This window comes from Barbus barbus, assembly GCF_936440315.1.
Source record: "Barbus barbus genome assembly, chromosome: 20".
In the NCBI taxonomy this organism is placed as follows: domain Eukaryota; kingdom Metazoa; phylum Chordata; class Actinopteri; order Cypriniformes; family Cyprinidae; genus Barbus; species Barbus barbus.
The window spans coordinates 26,206,333-26,230,792 of record NC_136748.1 but is presented as its reverse complement, the minus strand read 5'-3'; the positions used below and the strand labels follow the sequence as shown (position 1 = coordinate 26,230,792).

Here is a 24,460-nt window from a genome sequence, read left to right as displayed (position 1 = left end):
AATGCCTGACTGTCGTAAAACTGAAAGGCATTCAATAAATCAGAATTAGATTTAATAATAAATGTTTCTAAGTAGTGATTTTGACAGTTTGGTTTATTTCAGATATTTTTGGTTTGGTTGATAGAAAATTTTTTGAATGGCTGATAAATTATAATAATATTTATAATATTAATCATAATTCTATCTGTCTATCTATCTATCTATCTATCTGTCTGTCTGTCTGTCTGTCTGTCTGTCTGTCTGTCTATCTATCTATCTATCTGTCTATCTGTGTGTATGTGTGTATACACACACACACACTCACTCACTCACTCTCACAGTAGTATCTGCGCCGTAGCTGGATACTACGTTGTGGCGTCTACCGTTTTTAAAAGCAAAAACACGTTCTGTGTGAACGGCTCTCTTCGAATTTGACCGTAATCTTATTTCACAGCCTCCTATCTGGAATAGTCAGGAGTATGATGTCTAGGCAGGCAGCTCATTAGGCATTGCAACAGATCATCAGAGGAGTTTGGTTACTGGGAACACATTTGGCACTGCATTAGATAACACTGATATAATCCAGCTCACCGACTCTCGCTTCCCTTCAGGTCTGGTTCTGTGTGCCAGTGTGTTTTCTGCTGGTGCTCTAACTGATCCTCTCAGAGAGGTTTTCTTGTCTGCCGCAGAGGTTTCACCTCCCCCTCTTCCTCCCCCTCTCGGACCAGCCACACGTCCGCTCCTGCTCCCCTGGCCCTGCTGCACAACTTTAGAGACTGCAGCATCGCTCCTCTCCACAATCCTCTCAGAGCTCTCCCTCGCCAACTCATCCTGCCAAGACAAAGAGAAGGAGAAGGACCTTGTAGTCACAAACACTTGAATGTGTGCTCAATGGATTGTGCACTGTAATATAAACTTAAAAAATGCAGAACATTTCGATGTGCCGTGTTGTGAGTTTTTGTCCGATTTATTGTCTGCCAGGTAAATATTCATAAATGTGATTACTTGGAAAAGCAATAGCAGACCTCTGCTCAATGCCAAGCATTATCAAAGGCAAAAAGCACTAATGATTATTCAAATATTTTCTCTTTTAAAACAGTATTTTGGAGAACAAAGAACAGTGACAGATTGTGCAGAAACACCAGATTGCATTTGAAGGCAGAAAGAGAGACTAAATCTTTCAGTTCAACTCACCTGAATCTCCTTGCTGAGTGTATTGATCCAGGCATCAACTGTCTTCTTTATCCTCAGCTCTTCATGGACATCTCTCACATGACAGGCCGTCAACGTCTTCAAAGACATGACAGAAAAAAACAATTCATCTACAAACTCGAGCAACAGAGTTTACTTTTCCTGATGGTAAACCTTGTTGTGTTGCTCCAAGCATGATTAGTAATTCTAGTGCTTTATATGGTAAAGGGTCAGGGTCAATTTTCAGCTACTTTTAGAGATGAATTTACCCCGAGCTGTGAATTTCATTTAGTATTTGGAAGGGAATGCACAAACACGAATCTTCAATCATGAATTGCTAAATAAAGCCAATCTAAATTAAGAGACTTTAAATGGATTGAATGTGTGCAGTGCATGAAATGGAGACTTATAAAGAGATTTAATACTTTTATTTAACAAGGATGCATTAATATGTGACAGTTACAATATTTATAATGCTACAAAACATTTGTAGTTCAAATAAATGCTGATCTTTTGCCATTTTTGTTATTTACAAAATCCTGTAAAACTATACATAACATGGCTTTCAATGTATTTAACATTGATAATAATAATAAATGTTTCTTGAGCAGCAAATCAGCATATTAGAATGATTTCTGAAGAATCATGTGACACTGAAGACTGGAGTAATGATGCTGAAAATTCAGCTTTGCATCATAGAAATTAATTACATTTTAAAATATATTAAAATAGAAATTAACAAAATAGAATAATATATGAATAGAAAACAGTTTTTTAAAAATGTGTACTAACATTTCACAATATTACTGTTTTTACTGTAATTTTTAATCAAATAAATGCAGCATTGGTGAAAAGAAAAGACTTCTTTTAAAAACATAAAAAAATCTACCATAACTTTTGAACGTTAATGCCAATATTAGGGCTGCACAATATGTATTATTATTAAAGGCAATGCACTATTTTATTTTATGCATTTTTTATGATGAGTATTAGTTTTAAGAGCCTTACCTTACAGTATATTTTCCAATTTATGCATCAAACTCTTTTTTTAAGGTAAGTTTCAAAAGTACTAAACATCTTTTATATCCAAACAATACATCTTATAGGCTACTTTTAATGACAATTTTTTTTGTCATTTTTTTTACTTGTTGCAAAATGTATTGTGTTTAAAAAAAAAGTCATATTTGTTCCAGTAGCTTGTTAATTAAAGTAAAAACTAGGCTATTGATATTTGCAACAACAACAAAAATCCTCCTGGATTCAGTTAAATTCTTTCTGAGATAAATTTATCTCAAAACATGAACAAAATGTGTGCATCCGATCTTCAACTGTAAGACTGCAGTTAGATTAATCTTCTAAATTAACTGAACGGATTGGAAACCAGATTTGCGTTGAAGTGCATATTTTGGCATAAACAGGGACAAAAACAAACACAGTTAGCTGGACTTCTGTGAGCATAGTTGTTCCTATTTTCATATCCTTGAATGCCTGAGATCCCCAATCCCATTGAGGGAAGACATCTGCAGGCAGAGCTAATCTAAATGTGGCATACTGCGTTTAAAGACACAACAGTCTTCCAGCGTTTCTCCGCTGCACACATTATGCTAATGCCCTGCTGTCTATTGGCCTGTTAGCCCATCTCTGCATCACTTATTGCACTGTATATAAATCATACAGATGAGGAGACGACTGACAATCCCAGCATGCCATCCAACTGCTGCTTTGAACCGCCAACAGCCCATGTATCTAATGCTTGCTTCCCTTTTCCTCTTTTCATCTCTGAATTTCTGCTCAGAGGGTTTATAAGAGCTGAAAAAGGAAGTGTGTGCTTTGTGTTTAAGGGCACACTAGAGTTCATGCTACACCCAAAAAAAATCGCTGCAATTCCATTGTAGGAATGTCATAAGAACCTAAAGGAAAAAAAACGCAAGGGTTTCTGAAAGTGATGCTCATGGGGCCAAAAGATGAGAAAACTACGGATGTGCACTACAACATATTTCCCTAAAATGCAACACTCTTGGTGGGATGCTCAAAAACAGCGTGACGTGATGCCAAAGAGATTCATCTAAATGTGTTTGGCGGCAACAACACTGATTTAAATGGGAAGAATTTTAACTTTTCAGAAAGGATTTTGCTGAGCCGCTGAAATATAGAACACTGTCTGCATGTCAGCATTAATGCACTGAAGCTAATAATCAAATAACAAACTTATTAAAAACTAGAATTTAAAATTTTTCAAAAATACAAATAAACACATACAGTACTAATTTAAAAACTTAATTATTAAGATATTTTTTATTAAAATAGATATAAAAATATTTTTTGAAATAATAAAAAAATAGAAAATGATATTTAAAAAATAATATTCAAATGATTAAAAAATATACAATTTACTATCTATAATAATATAATATCTATAATAATAATAATAATTATTATTATTATTATTAATTTTCTCATTTGAAATTAAATTAATATAGATATAAAAATTATAAAACACATCTTCAAATTATCTAAAAATGAATAACAAAAAATTATTAAATAATAAAAAATATTATACAATAATAATGTTTAAAGTGATATTAAAATATGTATTCTGAGTTTGTCACACAACAGAAAAATGTGTTATTAACCACCCAGCCAAATTTGAATGATAAAAAAAACCTGGGTAAGACCCGGGTATCCATTCACCCTAGAACCGTCCCTGCCTAGAATCTGTATATCTAACATCACAGACATTCAAAAAGACAAACTAAGAACTTGACCTCTCAACAGTTATTATAGGCGTCCATTGCATCATCGAGCCACCGTTTTAGGCCCACAATTCACAATGAACTCCACAATTCAGTACTACATGGTTCAGAGTCTTTGTAATGTGTTTCAGCAATACATTTCTAATATTTGTAATGTGTTTAGAAACAATTCTCAGAATTCTCTTTACACGGACTTTAAAAGACATAAGAATAATTGTTATTATTAACATATTTTATTAAAACATATATAACCATATAAAAATGTTTGTAAAATAATAATAAAAAAATTGGAAAATAAGTTATAAATAAATATTGGAAAATTTTTAATTATTATAATTTATCATTTTTATTATTAATAATAATATTTTTTTAAATAAATATAAAAAATATATATATAATTCATTAACAAATAAAAAACACTATAAAATATTGAAATTATAATAAATTAAAGGGGTCCTATTATGCTCTTTTACAAAGTCTTGATTTTGTTTTGGGGGTGTACTAGAACATGCTCTCATGCTTGGTGGTTAGAAAATCGCATTATTTTTCCACATAATTTAGATTATTACAATACCTTTCTCCACAGCCTGGCACAAATGGCTCGAATAGTTCCGGGTTTGATGAAGGCCCGCCTTCCGGAAAACGAAATGTGTTGTGATTGGTTAGCTGTCCCAGTGCGTTGTGATTGGCGAACAGCTTAGACGGCATTTCAGTATTGCTCCGCCCCTTACCAAAGCAGCAAGTTCGTCAATATTGCCTTATCAATTCAGACCCTGAGAATATTGAACAAGATGATCGCGCAGAACCTTTGCACGCACAGATATTGCAAGACATATTAAAGTGGTAACGTTATTGTTGTTGTTGTTTTTTTTGGCTAAATCACATTTTAGATGGGATGTCAACAACAGCTTAAACATAACTGCATTTACTATGTACAGATAAGTGCAACGGTAATGTGTATTATGTTTATTGTTCTTTAATTCTAACATTATAACATGAATTGCAGTGAAACTGTTATACAGTTGAATTTATTTCTACCATAGTCTCAGAGTTACACTATTTGTGGAGGCATATATATGCAAATTAATTCTCTGCCAGCAGGAGGTGCTGTTGGAGCAGGAGAGATCGAGGTTTCCCCGGTAACGCTGTACACAAAGCAAAGCTCCGCTCACAAACAGACTTTACATGCAAGATGAAATGAAAATGACATCCAAAATTTTATGAAAACTTCCATCAGAAATACAGTGATATAAAAACACCCGCACTTGGTTTCGATTTTGAAACGTGCAGAGCTCAACCAAGCGTTCTCCCCACCCGCCAACCATTCAAATTTCATAGGCGGGATTTACAATTTGTGATGTCACAAATACAGGAAAACAACTTTGTAGTCCAAACGAGCCGTTCGCTGTAGTTCTTGAAAAGGGATTTTTAAAAAACTAAATATCTCCCTTTGGAGTGGACTTTGAGATTTGTAACTTTGTAGATCGTTTTATGCCCAAACATACACACTACACACTGACTAAAATTCAAAAAGTGAAAAAGCATAATAGGACCCCTTTAAATTAAAAGATTAGACAAATAATAATAATAACTGTTAATGTAGTCATATTCACTAACTGACTGGTCGGTTTATGGATGATCCATCCCTGCCATTGATTAATGAAAATTCAAACTGTCATTGCTTTTTCCACATCAAAACCTACTCTTTTTGATCCGTCCAATGTATAACTGCGATTAGGAAGAGAGTTTGGATTGTGGGTTTATGGATATTACACACAATGCAGCACAAAGGGAGGCCTCCCAATGGAGCCAGAGGCCAGAGCCTGGTGGAGATGCTGATGGGAGAAAGTGACAGACCGGTGCAGATTCTGAGCCTGGGCTGAGACCTACAACAGCTGGCCATGGAAAAAAACAAAACAAAGAGAATGAAGCTCTACTGATCCTTACCCAACATCCAATGGACCATGTCCACAAACACACACACAAAGAGTTAGCCACAGAAAAACAGAGGACACAAGGACTCACTGATCCACGGACACACACAGCTGCCCGCAAAATCTCACAAGCCGCTCTCGACACAAACAGGCTCTCAGATGAAGGCCCTGGCTGCCCATAAAAGCCCTGTCACAGCACGACACCTCCCGTGTGTCTGCCGTGTGATGGATTCGCCTAATCAGATGATGCTTGAAGACACTTGTGATTCCAAATGGAGCACAATTGATTTGAGCAGCGAGAATGACCTTCAATTAACCTCTTTTGACTACTCACCATTTTCTTCACCGTTCTTCAACTGAGCCCTTTAAACTCCTTATTATCCAGTAAATTTGGGCTTCTCAGGAGGGGAAAAAGTGGAAAATGAGCCGTAAAGACTATTTAGCACCTTGCTTTTTTTCACATTCCCTCTGCAAAACTGAGAAATTCATGAGAGATCGGGAGAGAACGAAATGAGCGCATGTAAAAACTCTTGGAGGCTCCAGAAATAAATAAAAGAAGCCTCAATCACTGCTGATGGGCAAATATCAGAATCAGAGTTATGAGTGTACCGTATAGCGTTTAAATAGTTTTATTTAAAAGCTGGTTTGCTACAAATTTATGCTCCCAAAAATTACAGATAAAATATATACAACTGGAATTCAAATATCTAAATACATTAAAAAATCTATAAACAATTACACAAAAAAAAAAACATAAAAATGTTATATATTGTATATCTATCTATCTATCTATCTATCTATCTATCTATCTATCTATCTATCTATCTATCTATCTATCTATCTATCTATCTATCACTATGAAAATATATAATTTTAATTGAGATATTTTCATTAAGAATAAATAAGACTATAAAGCTATTTTTAATCAGGCACCAAATACAAATTTGTTTGCATATGTATGCATATTTTGTCTGCTGAACATGAGGGTTCAGATTTTTTTTTTTAAAGAAATGAATATTTTTATTCAGCAAAGACACTGATTTAATAAAAATGTCTTCAAAAAAAAGTTTTCTATTTCAAATAAATGGTGACCTTTTGATCTTTCTACTCAATCTAAAACAAAATGCATCACAATTTCCACAAAACATTAAGCAGACAACTGTTTTCGATATTTATAATAAGAATAAATGTTTCTCGAGCAGCAAATTGTGAATCGTAATAACATCACAATATTAGAGTATTTAATGTATTTTTAAATCAAATAAATGCAGCCTTCAAAAGCATAAGAGACTTCTTTCAAAAACATTTAAAGCTTTTACAGAACTGTTTGCACATTCTTAGCACAGATGACGCACTGGCAACACAAACACATAAAACCACTGGTACTATACTGCTCAAGTACAGTAAGATCAAAAGCAAGAAAAAACAGAAGCGAAACGATTTCAAAGCTGAGAAAAACTCGACACAATATCAGGAGTATAACCGTCTAGAAATCAGTGACTTCAGCAGACATCAAACCCAAACACTTGGTCCCTGATGAACGATAAAAGCACATAATCTCTGAGGTTAATAACGGATGTAATTCTCAGGGTAATTACCAGAATCATCAAGCGCTCTTTGAGGAGCAGTTGACACAACTACCAATTACATAACTCGATAATAAGACCGTCTTTTCACTTGAAAGTTATGATGCAAGTCGACGGGAAACTTGAACATAATACAGGTCGAACTCCAAGCCTCAGCTACTGACGGAAAGAAGCCATAACGATTATGAGCGGAGACGGCAGGAAACATCAAGAAAGTCAGTTTGAAGCAGCGAGAGGAGTCATAAATATCACTACTGACTCCGAAAGCCAAAGTCTCCGCCATCTGTTGAATTATGCAACAGCCTTCATGAGATTTTCAGTACATGGGATAATTACAATTACAAAGTCATTGAAACTCAAACTGAGAAAATATTGCCTTTACCCAAGTGTGAGGTGTAACTTTTTCAGAGGGGGGGCCGTGGCGCATAATGAAGGAGAATAAAAAAAGATCTGAAAGTTTGCAAATGCCCTCATTAATATTTCACCGCGATGGATGGCAGGAATAAAATCGAACTTCAGACTCGTTTTGCAGTGTCACTTCCTCAAATGAATGAATCCATCAAGCCCTGCACATAAAGCACGACGTGTAGCTCTCTCTCGCTGCGGCGCGGGCGAAACCGGTGAACGGCGGAGAGCAGAACAGCATCTGGGCACCTCAATCCCTGCGACCTTTCAGCTGAGGAAAAGATCAAAGCCATTAGAGCAGTGAGAGGCAGCAGCATCAATCAGCGCGCTTGTGTTTTCATGCACACGCCGGGCTGATCACGCCTGCCATTTTGGAGACAATTAACATTGAGGCTGACATTTTGGTTGAGGAGCTTGGATACTGAGACGGGTTTGAGAGGTGCCGGAGGGGGACAAAAAAGCAGACCCCACCAGAGTTGGGCTGCGGTGAAGCTTTCAGCTTAAAACAAAAACACAGTGTCAACAAAACAAACAGGACAAAATAATTTCATGTAAATAGAGAACACATTTGACAATCAGTGTTATGCATTTAATATTTAAAAGGATATTATAAAACTGATTAGAGTTAGATATGTTACTGTTGATATGTAAGATGCTATTTGGTCATTTATCAGCCATATCAAATGATATCAAGATATTCTAAATATTTCAGCTAAAAACTATGCCTCCAAATTAACAGAAGTGGTAGCTTTTCCCTCTCAGTTCTAAAATATAAAATATTTCATCAACTACAACAAAAATTCCCCTTATTATTATTTGCAAATGAGACGCAAACATGCTAAAAAATAGTGTTGTGCAACAATTAATCGCATTCGAACGTTTTTGTGTACATAATATATGTCTGTGTACTGTGTATATTCATTATGTATATATATATATATATATATATATATAAATACACATACACATGCATGCATATATTTAAGAAAATATTATGTTTATATATTAAATATATTTATATATAATATAAATTAAATGAATATAAATATATACATATAAATTAATACATGTAAATATTATGTGCATGTCTTTTTATATACATAATAAATATACACAGTACACACACATATAATATGTGACCAAAAACTTTTATTTTGGATGCAATTAATTAATAATTGCCCAGCACTACTAAAAATAAAATTATTATTATTATTATCATCTGCAAAAGCAACAACAACCAATGTTGTTATTATAATTAGCACATGAAATGCTTAAATTTATTATTGTTGCTGTTGTTGTTGATATTATTATTATTTTGTTATTATTTTATTTTTTACAAATCAAATTTGGTATTATTATTAGGCAAAGTAGACATGGAAAAATTCAAAAAAATTTAACAATATATTATTATTATTGTATTTCTGAATTATTTACAAATCAAAATTGTTACTATGATTATTTTTTAGCAAATTAACTTTCCAAAAATGGCTGAAATTAAATAATTTGTTGTTACTAAGGATGATGACAATAATAATAATAATTATTATTATAATGTTCATCATCAATAACAACACTCATTGCTGCTGTTTTTATTATTATTATCATCATCAACATCATAAAATAAAGATAATAACAACAACAACAATAACAATAATAAAAACAATTAATAATAATATTTTCTATAAAAATAGAAAACCTGGGTTTCAAAAACTAAATTAAATGTGGAAATCAGGTTTTGTTCATGTCAGCTTGAATGTTGCTGTTGTTAAAGCAATAGGAGTCACTAATTCAACATCCTACTAAATTTGTTATGATGATAATTTAATTGGTAATTATCAAATTTGTACTAAATTAGAAAAAAGGTAAAACAGAAGCATTTTCACCAGTGGCCTCTGACTTTTGTAGCCCAGCGTGAATCAGTCGACCACTAATTACAATACTGTAAAATATTTGGGCATCAAACGGTTCCCTGTGATCTTTCAGCACTGCCGTTGCTCTGAGCCTGAGGTAAGAGCGAGAACACTGCTGTTCTTTCTGCTCTCACAGCCTCCGCATCATATAACAGACAGCAGTCCTGCGGCGGCCTTCTCCATTTCAGTTTTTAAACTGCTGCTTTAGCACTCTGCCGCTGCCACGTCTCTATCTCCCTGTTTCTCTGGAAATGTGCATGATGTGGGCAGCGACTATGGCTCGTGGTGTATCACAAGCCATTAGCTACTCTGTGCCTGGGGGATCTGGGGTAATGTCACATTGAGAGCAGGCAGAATGGTAAGATTGAGTCTGACCTCCTGCTATAAAGCGTTACTCCTCTCCGTGAGACTCTACCCCAGCAAAAACATCCCTCTAACCGCTTTGCCTGGCTCTGAGCGTTATGCGTTTTAAAAGCTGCAAACAAAAGTGAACTCATAATTCACAGTGACATAATCTCCTGGTGGAGAGTCTGTAGCGACGACACCATGCTGTGATCGAGGTGCAGGTCTGACTTCACTGACCTGAATATGAAAGTGTCATACCTAAACTCATTCCAAAATGTGGTTATTTTTTATCTGTGAAAGCAAAAAAGAAGAAAGTTTTGATGAGTCTTCACACAGCTTTTTCCATACCAAAAAAAATGAAATCATTTACTCTCAACCTCATGTTGACAAAAAAAAATGCGATGCATACATATGCAAACAAATTTGTATTTGGTTCCTGATTAAAAATTACTTTATAGTTTTATATATTCTTAATGAAAATATGTTAATTAAAATTACATTTTCATAGTGTATTTTTTATTTTATTTTGCTTTTTGCATATTTAATTACTAATCACCTATAACACTGTTACAGAACTAAAAATGTGATTTGTTTAGACAGACAGACAGACAGACAGACAGACAGACAGACAGACAGACAGACAGATAGACAGACAGATAGACAGACAGACAGTAGACAGACAGACAGACAGACAGACAGACAGACAGACAGATAGACAGACAGACAGTAGACAGACAGACAGACAGACAGACAGACAGTAGACAGACAGACAGACAGACAGATAGACAGACAGACAGACAGACAGACAGACAGACAGCAGACAGACAGACAGCAGACAGACAGACAGTAGACAGACAGACAGACAGACAGACAGACAGACAGACAGTAGACAGACAGACAGACAGATAGACAGACAGACAGACAGACAGTAGAGACAGACAGACAGACAGACAGACAGACAGACAGACAGACAGACAGACAGACAGACAGACAGACAGATAGATAGATAGATAGATAGATAGATAGATAGATAGATAGATAGATAGATAGATAGATAGATAGATAGATGATATTGATAGATATATAGATAGAAAAATATCAGCCTCAGCTACAATTACTTAAATTATTGAATTTTAAAAGTTTAAATTAGTTTTTGTATGCTTTGTTTTTTTATTAAGTGATTATTATTATTATTATAGGTTATCATTATATAATTTCACAAACATTTAGTTTTATTCGCTACTAATCACAGTAATCATGATTGTTATTGATGTTTAATAATTATCAACAACAACAGCAATAATAATTATAATAATTATATATTATTATTATAATCAATACTACAACTACTACAGACAGACAGACAGACAAAAAACAACAACTATAGGATTGGAATAACCACATATTGTTTTCACCATAAAAGGTTGTTCTGTGAAAGATTTGCATCCATGTTCTTAAAAAAAAAAAAAATTATTTTAGTTGAACTATTCCATTAATTGTATTATGACTAGGACTGATTGAAAACATGTCACGCAGTCCTCTCAAAGAAAAATGGGTGATGGAAAGATGCATTTGAATAGCGAACCACTTGCCCAAAGATTAATACAGTTCATAAAAGCTGAAACTGTGATAATCTTTGTAGAATAGCGAGCATTCGAATTCGATTAAAACCCCACGTGGCTGACAAACGTGCTTGCCTTTTTGTTAGAAACTTTAATATAATATTCTGTGTGGGGTTTAATGTGATGGCAGAGCTGTTAACCTCAGGTGGTATCGTGCCCTGCTCTCAGAGGTGATGTTACGGGGGGAATATATTGAGATGGAGCGTCGCTTTGGCAGCATCTGGGTAGAGGCCTCCTCTGACAGATGCCAATCACGGTGATGGTTCCGTTTGGCTTAGCCCTTTCCTGCCTGGAGTGTGCTCTGAGGCCAGCTGTCAATCAAAATCGCATACCGGTTCACCGCCTCAGCATGGCCAAACTTTCAGAAGCATGAAAACATGCAGAAGTTAACCAGCAGCGCTCTCAGAGGCACAGGGAAATTTGCTACAGCGCTACACTTTACGACTAGCAACTTCTTGTGCTGGAGCTTTCCCTGATGTCAACACCGTTACTCATGAGAAATCGAAAAGAAAATGAAAAAAAGACTACCCTTTCAGTGATCACTATATTCTTATACTATGTTCTTTAAATGAAACGGTAAACAAAAATGATCAATACCATGGTATTACCATCAAGGTAGTGTCCATACTGTACAATACTTTGCTACTTTTGTGTACAAGGACATAGCATACCTGTTTTTCGACAGTGCCTCTAACTGCGTGTGAAGCACCTCTCCATCTGTGGATCTCAAAATGGCTTCCAGGTTTTCTTCCAGAACCTTCTTGCTCTGCCTCACCTGCTTCAGGACCAGTCCTGCATCCTCAAACATGGATGTGGGCGGCTGGATGCTCTTCAGAATGCTGGGTCTGTTTAAAGGAGCAGCCTTGACGGCAATTGCATCAACCGGCTCTGGGGGCTGCGAGAGAGAAGGGAAGATTGAAAGATATTGGATGCATTTAAATGACTGTGTATATTTTGAGGGGAAAAACAAACTGTCTTTGTAAGAGAGCCGCTCCAGAGAATAAATATGATAAATATGTTTAATGGAATGCTGCTATGAGTCATTAGGGTGAGCACTGTTGTTTTTTCCCAAAGGGGTTCAGAAGCATTTTCAGGGCTCAACGATCAGGATTATTTTTTTTTTGCTGACAGGCCAGTAGTTCAGATTTTTATTTGCTTTGCCAACATTTTCATCTGTCTCACTCCAAAACAGATTTTATTGGTGATATATGGGTAGTTGACATATCAATGTGTCCTAAGATGTGACAGAAAAATCTTTAAAAAAAAAACTCTAACATTGAAGACAAACCTGTGTCATGCTATTTTGTAACTCTAAGAATAAAGATACATTTTTCTCATATTATTTGTATGTTAATTTTTTTTTTTTCTACATTTTTGCTATGTCACACCATAGGACACATTGTTTTTTTTGTCAACTACCCATATACTATTAGCATAATACAGAATAAATATTAATGTAATAATTAATTATAAATCATTAAGCATTTTTTTTCTTAAAATGTCTTTGCATTTATTTGATCAAAAATGCAGTAAAATATTGTGAAATATTATTACAATTTAAAATAACTGTTTTCTATATTAATCTATAATGAAATGTGATTTATTCCTGTGATGCAAAACTGCATTTTCAGCATCACTGCGTTAGTTTTTAGTGTCACATGATCCTTTAAAAATCATTCTAACATGCTGATTTGCTGCTCAAGAAATATTTCCCAAATACTGCTAATATTTTTGTTGAAACTTTGATTTATTTTAAGAATAGTCAAAAGAGCAGCATTTATTTAAAATGGAAATATATTCGCAACATCTGTCACTTTTGATTAAATGAATGCACCCCTGCTGAATAAAAGTGTTAATTCCTTTAAAAACTTGAAATGTGCAAGTTCAAGATCAAATACAGGTGACTGCTGCACTAGCCCGGTGTAAATCTCGCCCGAGCTGCTGCATCTTTCCCTGTAGTATATGTGTCACGTTCCTTCTCGGCAAGCATGAAAGTGGGCAGCCGAGGGTCCTTGGCTGTCTCTTCCTCTCATCCTCTCCTGAATATAAATCTGTCGGAGAGCTCCATAAATCCATTACATGGGCCGGCAGATGCTGCTCTGGCAGGCTCGCTTTGACGAGGGACTCTCTAACCTCAACCCTGTGCTCCTGTCAAACATTCAGCCACATCGGAGGCGCTAGAATACTATTAATCAGGAGCTTCGATAGATTTTCTTACAGCAGTACTTTCTGTTCTTATGATATACTGAGTGTTATTAAGCAAAAGAGGGCATGGGGGCACATCCGCAAGATGTTTACGAGATCATCTGCCAATTCTAGAGTAGAGCGAGTTTGTATCTATGTATCTATCCATCTAGCTAACACATTTAGAACAGACAGACAGATTAAAGTATGTAGTGTGGTAATTCATATTTATAAATACCGTGGTGAATCCTTTAGAATTTCCTATATTTCTGCAGAAACATAACCCAAAAGATCATCAGATTTTCCTGAAGGTTGACAAAGAGAACCCAATCAAACAAAAATATATACTTTGTCATTTATTTAGAATGAGCTGTGAGTGGCAAAAGTATGTGAATCTCTAGGATTAGCAGTTAATTTGAAGGTGAAATTAGAGTCCATCTGTTGGTGTTTTCAATCAAAGGGATGACTAGTGGTGTTAGTGTGTGCCGTTTTATTTAAAGAACAGGTATCTATCAAAGTTTGATCATGCTTGTGGAAGTGAATCATGGCACGAACAAAGGAGGACCTCAGAAAAAGAGCTGTTGTTGCTCATCCGGCTGGAAAACGTTACAATACCATCTTAGACAGATTGTGTATAAATGGAGGAAATACAAGACCATTGTTACCCTCCCTAGGAGTGGTCGACCAACAAAGATCACTCCAAAAAAGCAAGACATGTAACAGTCTGTGCGGTTGCAAGGGAAACCAGGATAAATTCTAAGCAACTAAAGGCCTTTCTCACATTAGCCAATGTTAATGTTCATGAGTCCACCATCAGGAGAACAACCATGGTGAGCATGGCAGAGTTGCAAGGAGAAAGCCACTGCTCTCCAAAAAGAACATTTCTGCCAGTCTGCAGTTTGCTAAAGATCATGTGCACAAGCCAGATGGCTACTGGAGTAATGTTTTGTGGATGGATGAGACCAAAATATAACTTTTTGGTTTAAATGAGAAGCGTTATGTTTGGAGAAAGAAATACACTGCATTCCATCATAAGAATCTTATCCCATCTGTGAAACATGGTGGTGTTAGTATCATGGTTTGGGCCTGTTTTGCTGCATCTGGACTAGGATGACTTGCCATCATTTATGGAACAGTGAATTCTGTATTATACCAGCAAATTTTAAAGGAAAATGTCTGGACATCTGTCCAAGAACTGAATCTCAAGAGAAAGTGGGTCATGCAGCATGAAACTGACCCCAAGCACATAAGTCGTTCTACCAAAGAATGGTTAAAGAAGAACTAAGTTGATGTTTTGGAATGACCAAGTCCATGTCCGGACCTTTATCTAGTTGAAATGATTCGGAAGGACCTAAAGCAAGCGGTTCCCCACCAATCCACCAACATCACAGAGTTGAAGCGGTTTTATACTGAGAAATGGGCTAGAATTCCTACAAGCCATTGTGCAGGACTGATCAGCAGTTACAAGAAACGTTTAGCTGCAGTCATTGCTGCAAAAGCGATTCAGACCATATACTGAAAGCAAATATTCACATACTTTTGTCATTCATAGGTATGTAACACTGGATCATTTTTCACAATAAATAAATGACAAAGTATATATTTTTGTCTCCTTTGTTTGACTGGATTTTCTTTGTATACTTGGATAAAAATCTGATGATGTTTTGAGTCATATTTATGCAGAAATATAGAAAATTCTAAAGGGTTCACAAACTTTCAAGCACCACTGTGTGTGTGTGTATGTATATATGTATATATATATACATACATACATTTTTAAATAAAAAATTTTATATAAGAGACAATAAAAAACAACTTAAAATGCACATTTACCACTCCTTTCTTGGTAAAAAAAAATTAACTCAATGAATTGGCGACAGCAGAATGTAACATTTTTGACAAGCTAAACATGTCAGCCTCTGAGTAACGTCATTTATTTAAGCAACAAAATCAACTTCATTCCGTGAAACAAGTATAACTATTATGCAAAAAGCATTTAGAATGTCTCCACCACATTTTTTCACCCAAAAATCAAACATAGTTTTCCTCTAACGACTAACGCACATTACCATGTCCGTCACAAACTGGCTGGCTGGTTGGAATATTAGAGCTAAAAACATCAACATAACACACTCATGGGTATCAATCACTTCACTTAATATTTGTTGGATAAAAAAAAAATCATTACCTTACAATCAAATCCACATAATTTGAATATCCTGAAATTGATCTCTGTCAGAAAATAACATGTACAATACATGGCAGTATTTATGTGAGGCACAGTCCAGGGAGAATACACATTTTCTGGAAAACCCATACTACCGGGTGTTTTGACTACATCATTGCCTTCCAAGAAGGAGAAAATAGCAGCATGACAGCTTTAACATGCTGTCTACATAATACATGTGTGTATAAATTTGTTCTTAAGACAGACGGACGGACAGACAGACAGATAAAAGTATAGTGCCGTAATTTCTATAGTTCAACATTATGAACACATACAAATTGGAACCAAAATCGGTGGATGCAATTATTGACTGTGACAAAAAAAGAGAAACAATCCTAACAAAATGAATCCCGAAATTTGCTGTGGCTGCATTTGGGAGGGGCGTCGCACATTTATTCTGAAGCCCAGGTGTAAACGAGTGATAACACTGATTTATCGGAGCGGTCTCTGAATAACAGCAGGGCTGAAATTGCAGGATACAAAAGGTACAATTGTGTCATTCTGTTGTTGTGGATTGAAACTGCACAGAGGAGAAGGCTCGTGAACCTGTAACTGCAGAGGATGGGGTTGCCATGGGAACCTACCACAGAGATGGGGGTTGTGGAAGGAGGCGGGGCCGTGGCGGAGGGGGCGAGATGGCTGCTCCTGCTGTTCTGGGTCGACTTGGCATTTTGCACAGGAAACGCATCAGCAGGCTGGAAAGACAAGGACCGAGATACAGAGTCTTGGTAGCAAACTACAAAATGAAGTTTGGACTTCATATATATGCAAAGAATACAGATCAGCGAGTAATAATATGTACCAGAGGAAAAATTTTAGCACCTGTACAACACTTTCGTATTCGTAAAATGGCCCAAAAATTATGGGATATTGCGGACAGGCACATAATATTGTGCAATGTGAGTGACATTCCATTAAAACCAGCCAGAAGGCAAGACTAGTGACTTGGCTGTCTCAATTCGTGAGAGAGAGAGACAGAGAGAGAGAGAGAGAGACAGACAACGGTTCTCTGACAGCGGCCAAAGAGCATTCAAATCCTGCATCCTCAATTATATGCTAATGTGTCATTTGCTGTATGTTACATTATTCTGGGCTGATGGAATTTTTCAGTCGCAAAAGACGTGCCTGGAAACTCAATGGCTTATTGGGAGAGCGAGGGTAACAGTAATGGATGGAAACAGGCAGTGGCACATTTGGTAAGAACGAAGAGGCACTGTAATTTATTAGTGTGGGTGGCAAAGGGAAGAAACAATTGGAAAAATTGGTGTCTGGTCAATGAGACACGAATGTCTCGGTTCCGTGTCTTGGCTTGATTTCATCAGTGATTGCATTCCAATTAAATTAACTCGATCCAGAGCTCAACACTTCGACTGTCATTGGGCCGCTTTAAATGACCAGAAGCCTGCTGATCAATGTCAGGAGTTGGACAGGGTGGTATGATCGTGTATATTGTAGTATGACAGTAAAAAGCCACTTTTTAGCCATCGACCTGTTTGAGAATATCGACAAATTAGTAGAAGACAGCAATTTGAGTTTTAATTGGTTTGGCCAATGCCACTGCAGAGACCAATTTTAGTAACTAAAGTCAAAGCAGGACTATCAGAGTGTGTAAGTTAGCAATGATTTCTGAAGCTCTCACCTGCATTAGACTCCTCATCTCATTTTTAAGCCGCCCCAGATCCTGCAGCATCTCATTGGCTCTTTGCACAGCCGAGCTGGAAGGCGCCACACATATATGTTCTGCCTGGTTCTCCTGTTCATTCTGTGGCTTCATGAAAGCTGGTTCTTCTGGTTGTACACTTCCAGTAAAAGCGACAGATGTTTTAGGTGGCGTCTGGCTTTTCCTGAAACAATAAAAACAGCAAAAGATCACATTTTCAAAATCTTTCATTCATAAACAAAGCCAAATTCAGTATCATTTTATACAGCTTGATCAAACTTGGATGAAACATACAAATCATGTGTGTCAATCATTTATTTAATTGTTCTTATTTAATAATAAATAAACACATTTGTTTTTCATGTGTTTAATGAATGAGTTCCCATTGCTTTGTGTAAATATTTTGTAAAAATATTGTTATATAAATTGTCACTTAGAAATCAATGCAACAATTTATGATTTTTTCAAACCAAGTTTCATTTTGCCTGTTTCAAAAGTGGCTGATGTTAAAGCCAATAATAAAATGAACTAATATAAAATTAAACAAACACCACAAATTTGCTGAGAATTAATGATTCTCATTATTACAATTAATGTTTAACACAATATTTAATCTTTTTATTACTAAAAAAAGTGAAAAATCATGCATCCTACCATAGCGTGCAAGAACATTCAGTAAATGTATATTACAAAACTTCTGCACAAAAATAAATGATTTTTCAGGTGTGCAAGGAGTATTCCTTTACTGTTTACACCATTTTTACTTCAAATATATTCAAACGTGCATGTTCACTAAATATTAAAAAACAAAAACAAATTGTGCATTATGCATTGACCATCAGCATATCTGGGAACTGACACAAGGTAACAATTAGATACCAGGTGATTATCTCAAAACTCCACATTTGCCAACCTATCGCTTAAGGATTCAGCGTACTTAAACTGCACTGTACATTACCATATGAAGTTCAGCTAAAGGACACTGTCTACCAGTGATGTTCACCTTATTCATCCGAGGAGGATGAGCACGCACCCTGAAACTCTGCCGCAGGACGTCCGTTAATGTGCCCTCTGCGCGCACTCCCTGCTGTCTGTCTGAACAGCTCAGTGTTTACACCACATTTCACATGAGCAGTATCAGGCATAAAACCCCAATCAGCTCAGATTGAAGCTGAAATATGTATTTATACTGGCACGTCAGTATGCTGTAATGAAGGGGTCTGAGGGTCCTCAGCTGAAGGGGTTTATCGGGTTCCATCCAAGGGCTTTTAGTCTGGACTGTTTTCAAAGTCTTGGGTTGCCAGCTCATCTAACGTTACTGTGAAGGCCATTTCTCCAACACTGCAGTGCTTGTCTAATGTTGCGGCAATTAATCACCCAGAGACGGGTTCAGTTTGCCAAGATCATGCTAACCAATGTAAAACGAAACAAAAACACTTTTTAGGCAGATCGCACCTACTTTCCTTGACATGCTGGGAGCAAAAGAGGTTATTTAAACAGGATGTTAAAATCTGTTCACTTAATGAACTGCTGCAGGTTTGCAAATCTTATGAGGTGAATCACCAAAACAAGTCATATTTCACCTCAGAATGAAAAGGAAAATAAGTTTTGCATCAATAAAATATGTCTGTATTTATGATCAGTACAATTTTTTGGTGTGTGCCATTATTTTTAAGACTCTCTCTCTCTACATACACATATGTATACATATAAATATATATAGGATATTCAAATTTAATATTTTTATTATTTATGTACAATTTGCACGATTTATTTATTTTCAATGAGAATGTGTGGGGGAAATGCACTTAAATGCAATGCAATGCAAAAAAAAAAAAAAAACGGAATTGTCCTAAAAAATATCATTTAATTCTTTTCATTTTTTTCACCTGGATATGCCTTTGACAATTCTTGAGATTCAGCCCATGAAATTGTTCCCGTCTTTAGAGGCAGGATCAGTGTTGGTCTGAGAGCTTAATGTCGTCCTGTGGGTTAATATGGGTTTCGTGTTTCTCTGATTGCTTTTTCCCACAGGTTGGCTCTTACCTCCTTGGACAGCCTTTTTTTTTTTTTAAAAGACCAATGTTTTCTTTTAAAGCCACAGAGAGAAAGGATACCTGTCGTGTAAGAATGCACACCGAGGAAAATAAAGTGCTGAGCTTGATTACTTTATTTAGAGAGAGAAGCTGGTGGCACAACAAAAAGGAGAAGAAAATTCAAACAAGGAAGAGACGGCAAGGAATCACAAAGCGTGATAAAAATGAGAACGGACGAAAAGGAAACTGGAACAAGGAAGAAAATTAAATGAGATAGAGAGAGACAAAGAGATGGAGAGGGAGGGACAGAAACTGCTCCCAGAGCTGCGTTCAAAACAAAGGTCAGTGCTGAAAGATAGACAGTGTCCAGTCTAACGCCTGCCTTCCCATTCCATATTTCTGAGGCTCTGCGGCATGAAATGGTTAACAAACATCTATGCGCTCGCTCTCATCAACACTCCGATGCTCACAGAAACGTATCCATTTACTCCACTTCACACACAGAGAGCCATTCATTCTGCCTGTGCACAAAGAACAGAAGGCAGAAGAATCTCAGGCAATTATGCATCGCAGGCACTGAGAGCGTGCTAGAGGAAACTGTGAGGATAGCAAGTTCAGTCTTGTCCTAAGCAATATAAACAGGAATATGAGATGTTATCAAACAGAATAATGTCCTTTATTCATAGATTTGTTTTACACAGACTATATAATGCTGCTCAGAGGTGGCATGAATGCATTTACACAGCAATTATAGTTGTATACTGTACACTGTATACATGGGGTTGAAGTGGGTCAGAGCAGGCATAATTTGGTCTGGCTTTTATGCAGCATTACGAGCAGGCACAGAGCAGCCTTAACTTAGCTGTGTAAACATGTACTGAATGAGGGACCAGAGCCATATCTAGAGACCAGAATATTATAGGATCTTGTACCAGTAAGCAACCACCTAGGAACAACCCATAGTACCTTAACAACCACCCATAATACCCTAGCAACCACATAGCAATGCACTGGAAAACATCCATAAGACCTTATATTGTGGTGGTGAGTTACGTGTATGCAACACTCACAGAATAAATGATAAAACTAGTTGTTAGTAATATTTTTGTCCACCCAAAGACAAAAGGCAACTGTTTTAAATAGGAATAATAGACTTTTAAAATAATAGATTAATACAAAATAAATTACTATTTTTAAATAAACAAAAACAAAATCAATAAAATAAAAAAACATAAAAATTTAAATGTATAAAATAAATAAAAAAAACGGAAAAATAAATCAAATACATAACTTATTAAAATACATGATTATTGATTTATTATTAAAAATAAAACATACAATTTTATTTTAAAATCATTAAACATTTAATTAATAAATACAATTAATTAAAAATGCAAGAAAAATAACATATAATAATAAAAGTGCACTAAAATTAAAAACAATGACAGAAAACCAACCATGTAAACCAAACCAGGTCAGTCAGTCTACAATACAATAAAACTTGATTTCAGCTATTGATAAAAAAAACATCTTGCTCATTCTGAATTACTGACAGACGATGCTTCCAAACATCACAGGTCTCATAAATTGCCCTGAAGTGACGGATATGATACAGACGAAACATCCGGAATCTCTCAAGGTTAACCGTCTGATGTTGGAAAGCCTGCGTTAACCCGAGACAGTGTTGTGTTTGATCCATTACTTGGCAACAGACGCACAACAGGCAGATGCATTAGACATCCGTCTCATCAGAGCAGCCTTTCTGTCCCCAGGTTTCATTTGCTGACAGGAAGCCAGGAAAGGAAACAGGCGCTTTTCTTTGCCTTTTAGGGGCTTTGCAATAAATAAACATGAAGGCGAGAGCAGTGGTGCATGGGGCGGCAGTTGTCCTGATGTATTCCACACAGCACGCTTCCCTCAATCAGCCTTAAGATGCCACAAAAGGAGCTAATCCATTTGAAGAGGGAGATGTTGGGCTTTTTGATCTCGCTCAAATTGATTAGGGTGTAGATACGAAAAGGCAAGGAAGGAGAACGCCCTGCTAGAGGTCACGCAATGCTAATGTCTCCTTCAACGATATTTCTGAGCGTGCCGTCTAATGAGCACCCGTGTTTGTGTGTACGTTGATAGTAATCATTTTTAGGAATCGCATGGATGTCCCTTTGATGTGCTGCCAGACGGAATATGGATCCCCCCCCCCATCACAGTCATTTGGAGGGTTGTTTGTGTGCCAATATGAAAACATAATCAATAGGTGACACCTGTCAGATCGAAGGGAATAATAGTTACACATTCCGAGTATTTCCCAACTTGAATATCGACTTTCTGTCAGCTGCAAGAGAAAAAGAGTGTCTTATCAAGGTGTGCCACATTTCGGTTTATCATCTAGATCTAGACAGCACCTGAGGTTTAACTCGACGAGACGCCAAACCTCAAGCTTGGAGAATCGCTCTTTCTGAGGACTACAGAGAGAACGATTCATTATTTAAAAGCTGCAAAGCTTCGTACCAAAAATAGAACAAAGAGCGAAAAAGAAGATGTGTTTTCCTCATCCGACCAATCAGAATGCTCCGTGTCGGGCTTCATTTGTCTGTCACAGCAGATCTGGAGCAGGAACGAAAGGGGAAAAACCTCTTTCTGAATAGGTGAAAGGAGACGGGAAAGCGGAGGGTGGAGGAAGGGCGAGGTTTCCCACTGTTCTCACCTCAGTTCCTCAGGAAAAGCAACAGTGGGCTGCAGTAATGTGGCGGGAGGAAGCCGCAAGAGCTTCAAATGTGCGGTCTGGTGAAGAGATATTATTTGTGAGAGGAAGAGTGAAATGTCAGGGGCAGGTGGGTTATTCACTGTGGCTTGGTGCACCTCACGCAGAGCGAGGGAGACCAGGGTAACAAAAAAACAACGGGGTTTCCGACTACTAAGTATATTTATAAAGGTGACCACGCAATGACAGACATAATCATTATTTAACAAAATAGACAATTAAACAACGTTAGCAACATAAACTATTAAAAAAATACAGGTGTTACCTTAAAAAAGTCACATGAAGACAGCATTTATACTGTACACAATTTACATTGTGCAAAAATATTAGTAGTTTGAACTAGTATGAATAGTGAGCATTCCAAACCATACAGTCTAGAAGAGGAAGACTATATCGAATACTATACGTATGACTGTACATGAGACTAATTCTGGATTTAAACTGTGTACTAGCATACTACTCTTTACCATATTTTTACATAGTATTCAAAATAGTTGGTAAAAAATTATACAGATGACTTATTACTTCTGGCAAGATTCTGAAGTGCACATCTAATGGACACCCGAAATCTAACCCTACTATCCTATGAGGCCACAGGAGAGGATTTAGTATGAGGAAAAAAATAGTATGAGTAGTATGTTAGCATGCATCCAAACTAATATAGTCATCCTCTTTTAGATTATAGAGTTTGGAATGCATTCTACTATATTACTCATGATTTTTATGCAGTATGTATAATGTGTATATGGTTGCATCAAGATGTAAAATTGAATACAATACACACACTGCTAAGAATTAGAATGAGCAGTATGCATTCCAAACCCATATAGCCTAGAAGAGAGGGATAATATAATACTATACATACTGCAAAAATACTATAAGTAGTATGGCTGTATACATCCAAACCCATGTAGTCTAGAAGAGGAATACTATATCTAAGACTATACATACAGTGTATTGCAAAAAAGTATGAGTATGAGTACTATGGTAGTATGCATCCAGAATCACATAGTTTAGAAGAGGAGGAAGATAATGCACATACTGCAAAAATAATATGAATAGTGTGGTAGTATGCATCCAGAATCATATAGTCTAAAAGAGGAAGACAATATCCAAAATTATATATAGGCACTTAAAACTTTACATAGTGCAAAAATAGTATTAGTATGGTAGTGTGCATCTAAACCCATCTAATTTATAAAAAGGATGATATGCAAGAGTATACATATGGACATAACACTTTACATACTGCAAAAATAGTAGTATGATTATGGTAGTATGAATCAAACCCATATAGTCTTCTCCTTTTAGGCTATACGAGTCTGGAATGCATACTACCATACCACTCATAATTATTGCAGTTGTGTACTGTATACTGTGTTCTGCATTTTAAAATTTGTATGGATGTAAAATGTTTGTAATATTGTATCCCACAATACTATGCGCTCTAATGGACCACTACTTCCAGTAGAAAATAGACTAGAAGCAATATCAACTGATTTCGATATAAAATGCGATTAACTATTTGACTGTTTAAAACAACCCAAACTGGGTTAAAAAAAAAATAATTTGCAGTATACACTATATACTGCATACTATACAGCTGGTGTACTTCAGAACTAAGCTTGTGCATTTATCTCTGGTAAACATAAAGCTGTTATAGAAACAAAAACACACAAAATAAACAAACCACAGATGATTCTGAGCCATTGCATCCTACAAAAATCCACACAAGCATTCGAGCAACAGAGCACGACTATTTTTCTGTCCTGTACATTAGGCAACAAGACCCATCATCCATCATGCCAACCAGCATCTGCACAGCTGCTGGGTAAACCCCCGCTCATCTAAATGTCATCTCGCACAC

The 24,460-nt window shown here is 36.3% G+C and overlaps 1 protein-coding gene across 2 annotated transcripts in view; it reads right to left on the bottom strand.

Moving 5' to 3' along the window:
• kiaa0586 (KIAA0586 ortholog) overlaps positions 1–24,460 on the bottom strand; it is a 123,093-nt gene that overhangs the window by 60,192 nt on the left and 38,441 nt on the right. For both annotated transcript variants that reach the window (XM_079442703.1, XM_079442704.1), the window contains exons 10-14: positions 17,776–17,980; positions 16,721–16,831; positions 12,397–12,620; positions 1,174–1,246; positions 571–810 (exon numbers count right to left, since the gene is read on the bottom strand). In XM_079442703.1, coding sequence (XP_079298829.1) covers positions 571–810; positions 1,174–1,246; positions 12,397–12,620; positions 16,721–16,831; positions 17,776–17,980 — 853 coding nt within the window. The remainder of the gene's footprint in view (positions 1–570; positions 811–1,173; positions 1,247–12,396; positions 12,621–16,720; positions 16,832–17,775; positions 17,981–24,460) is intronic.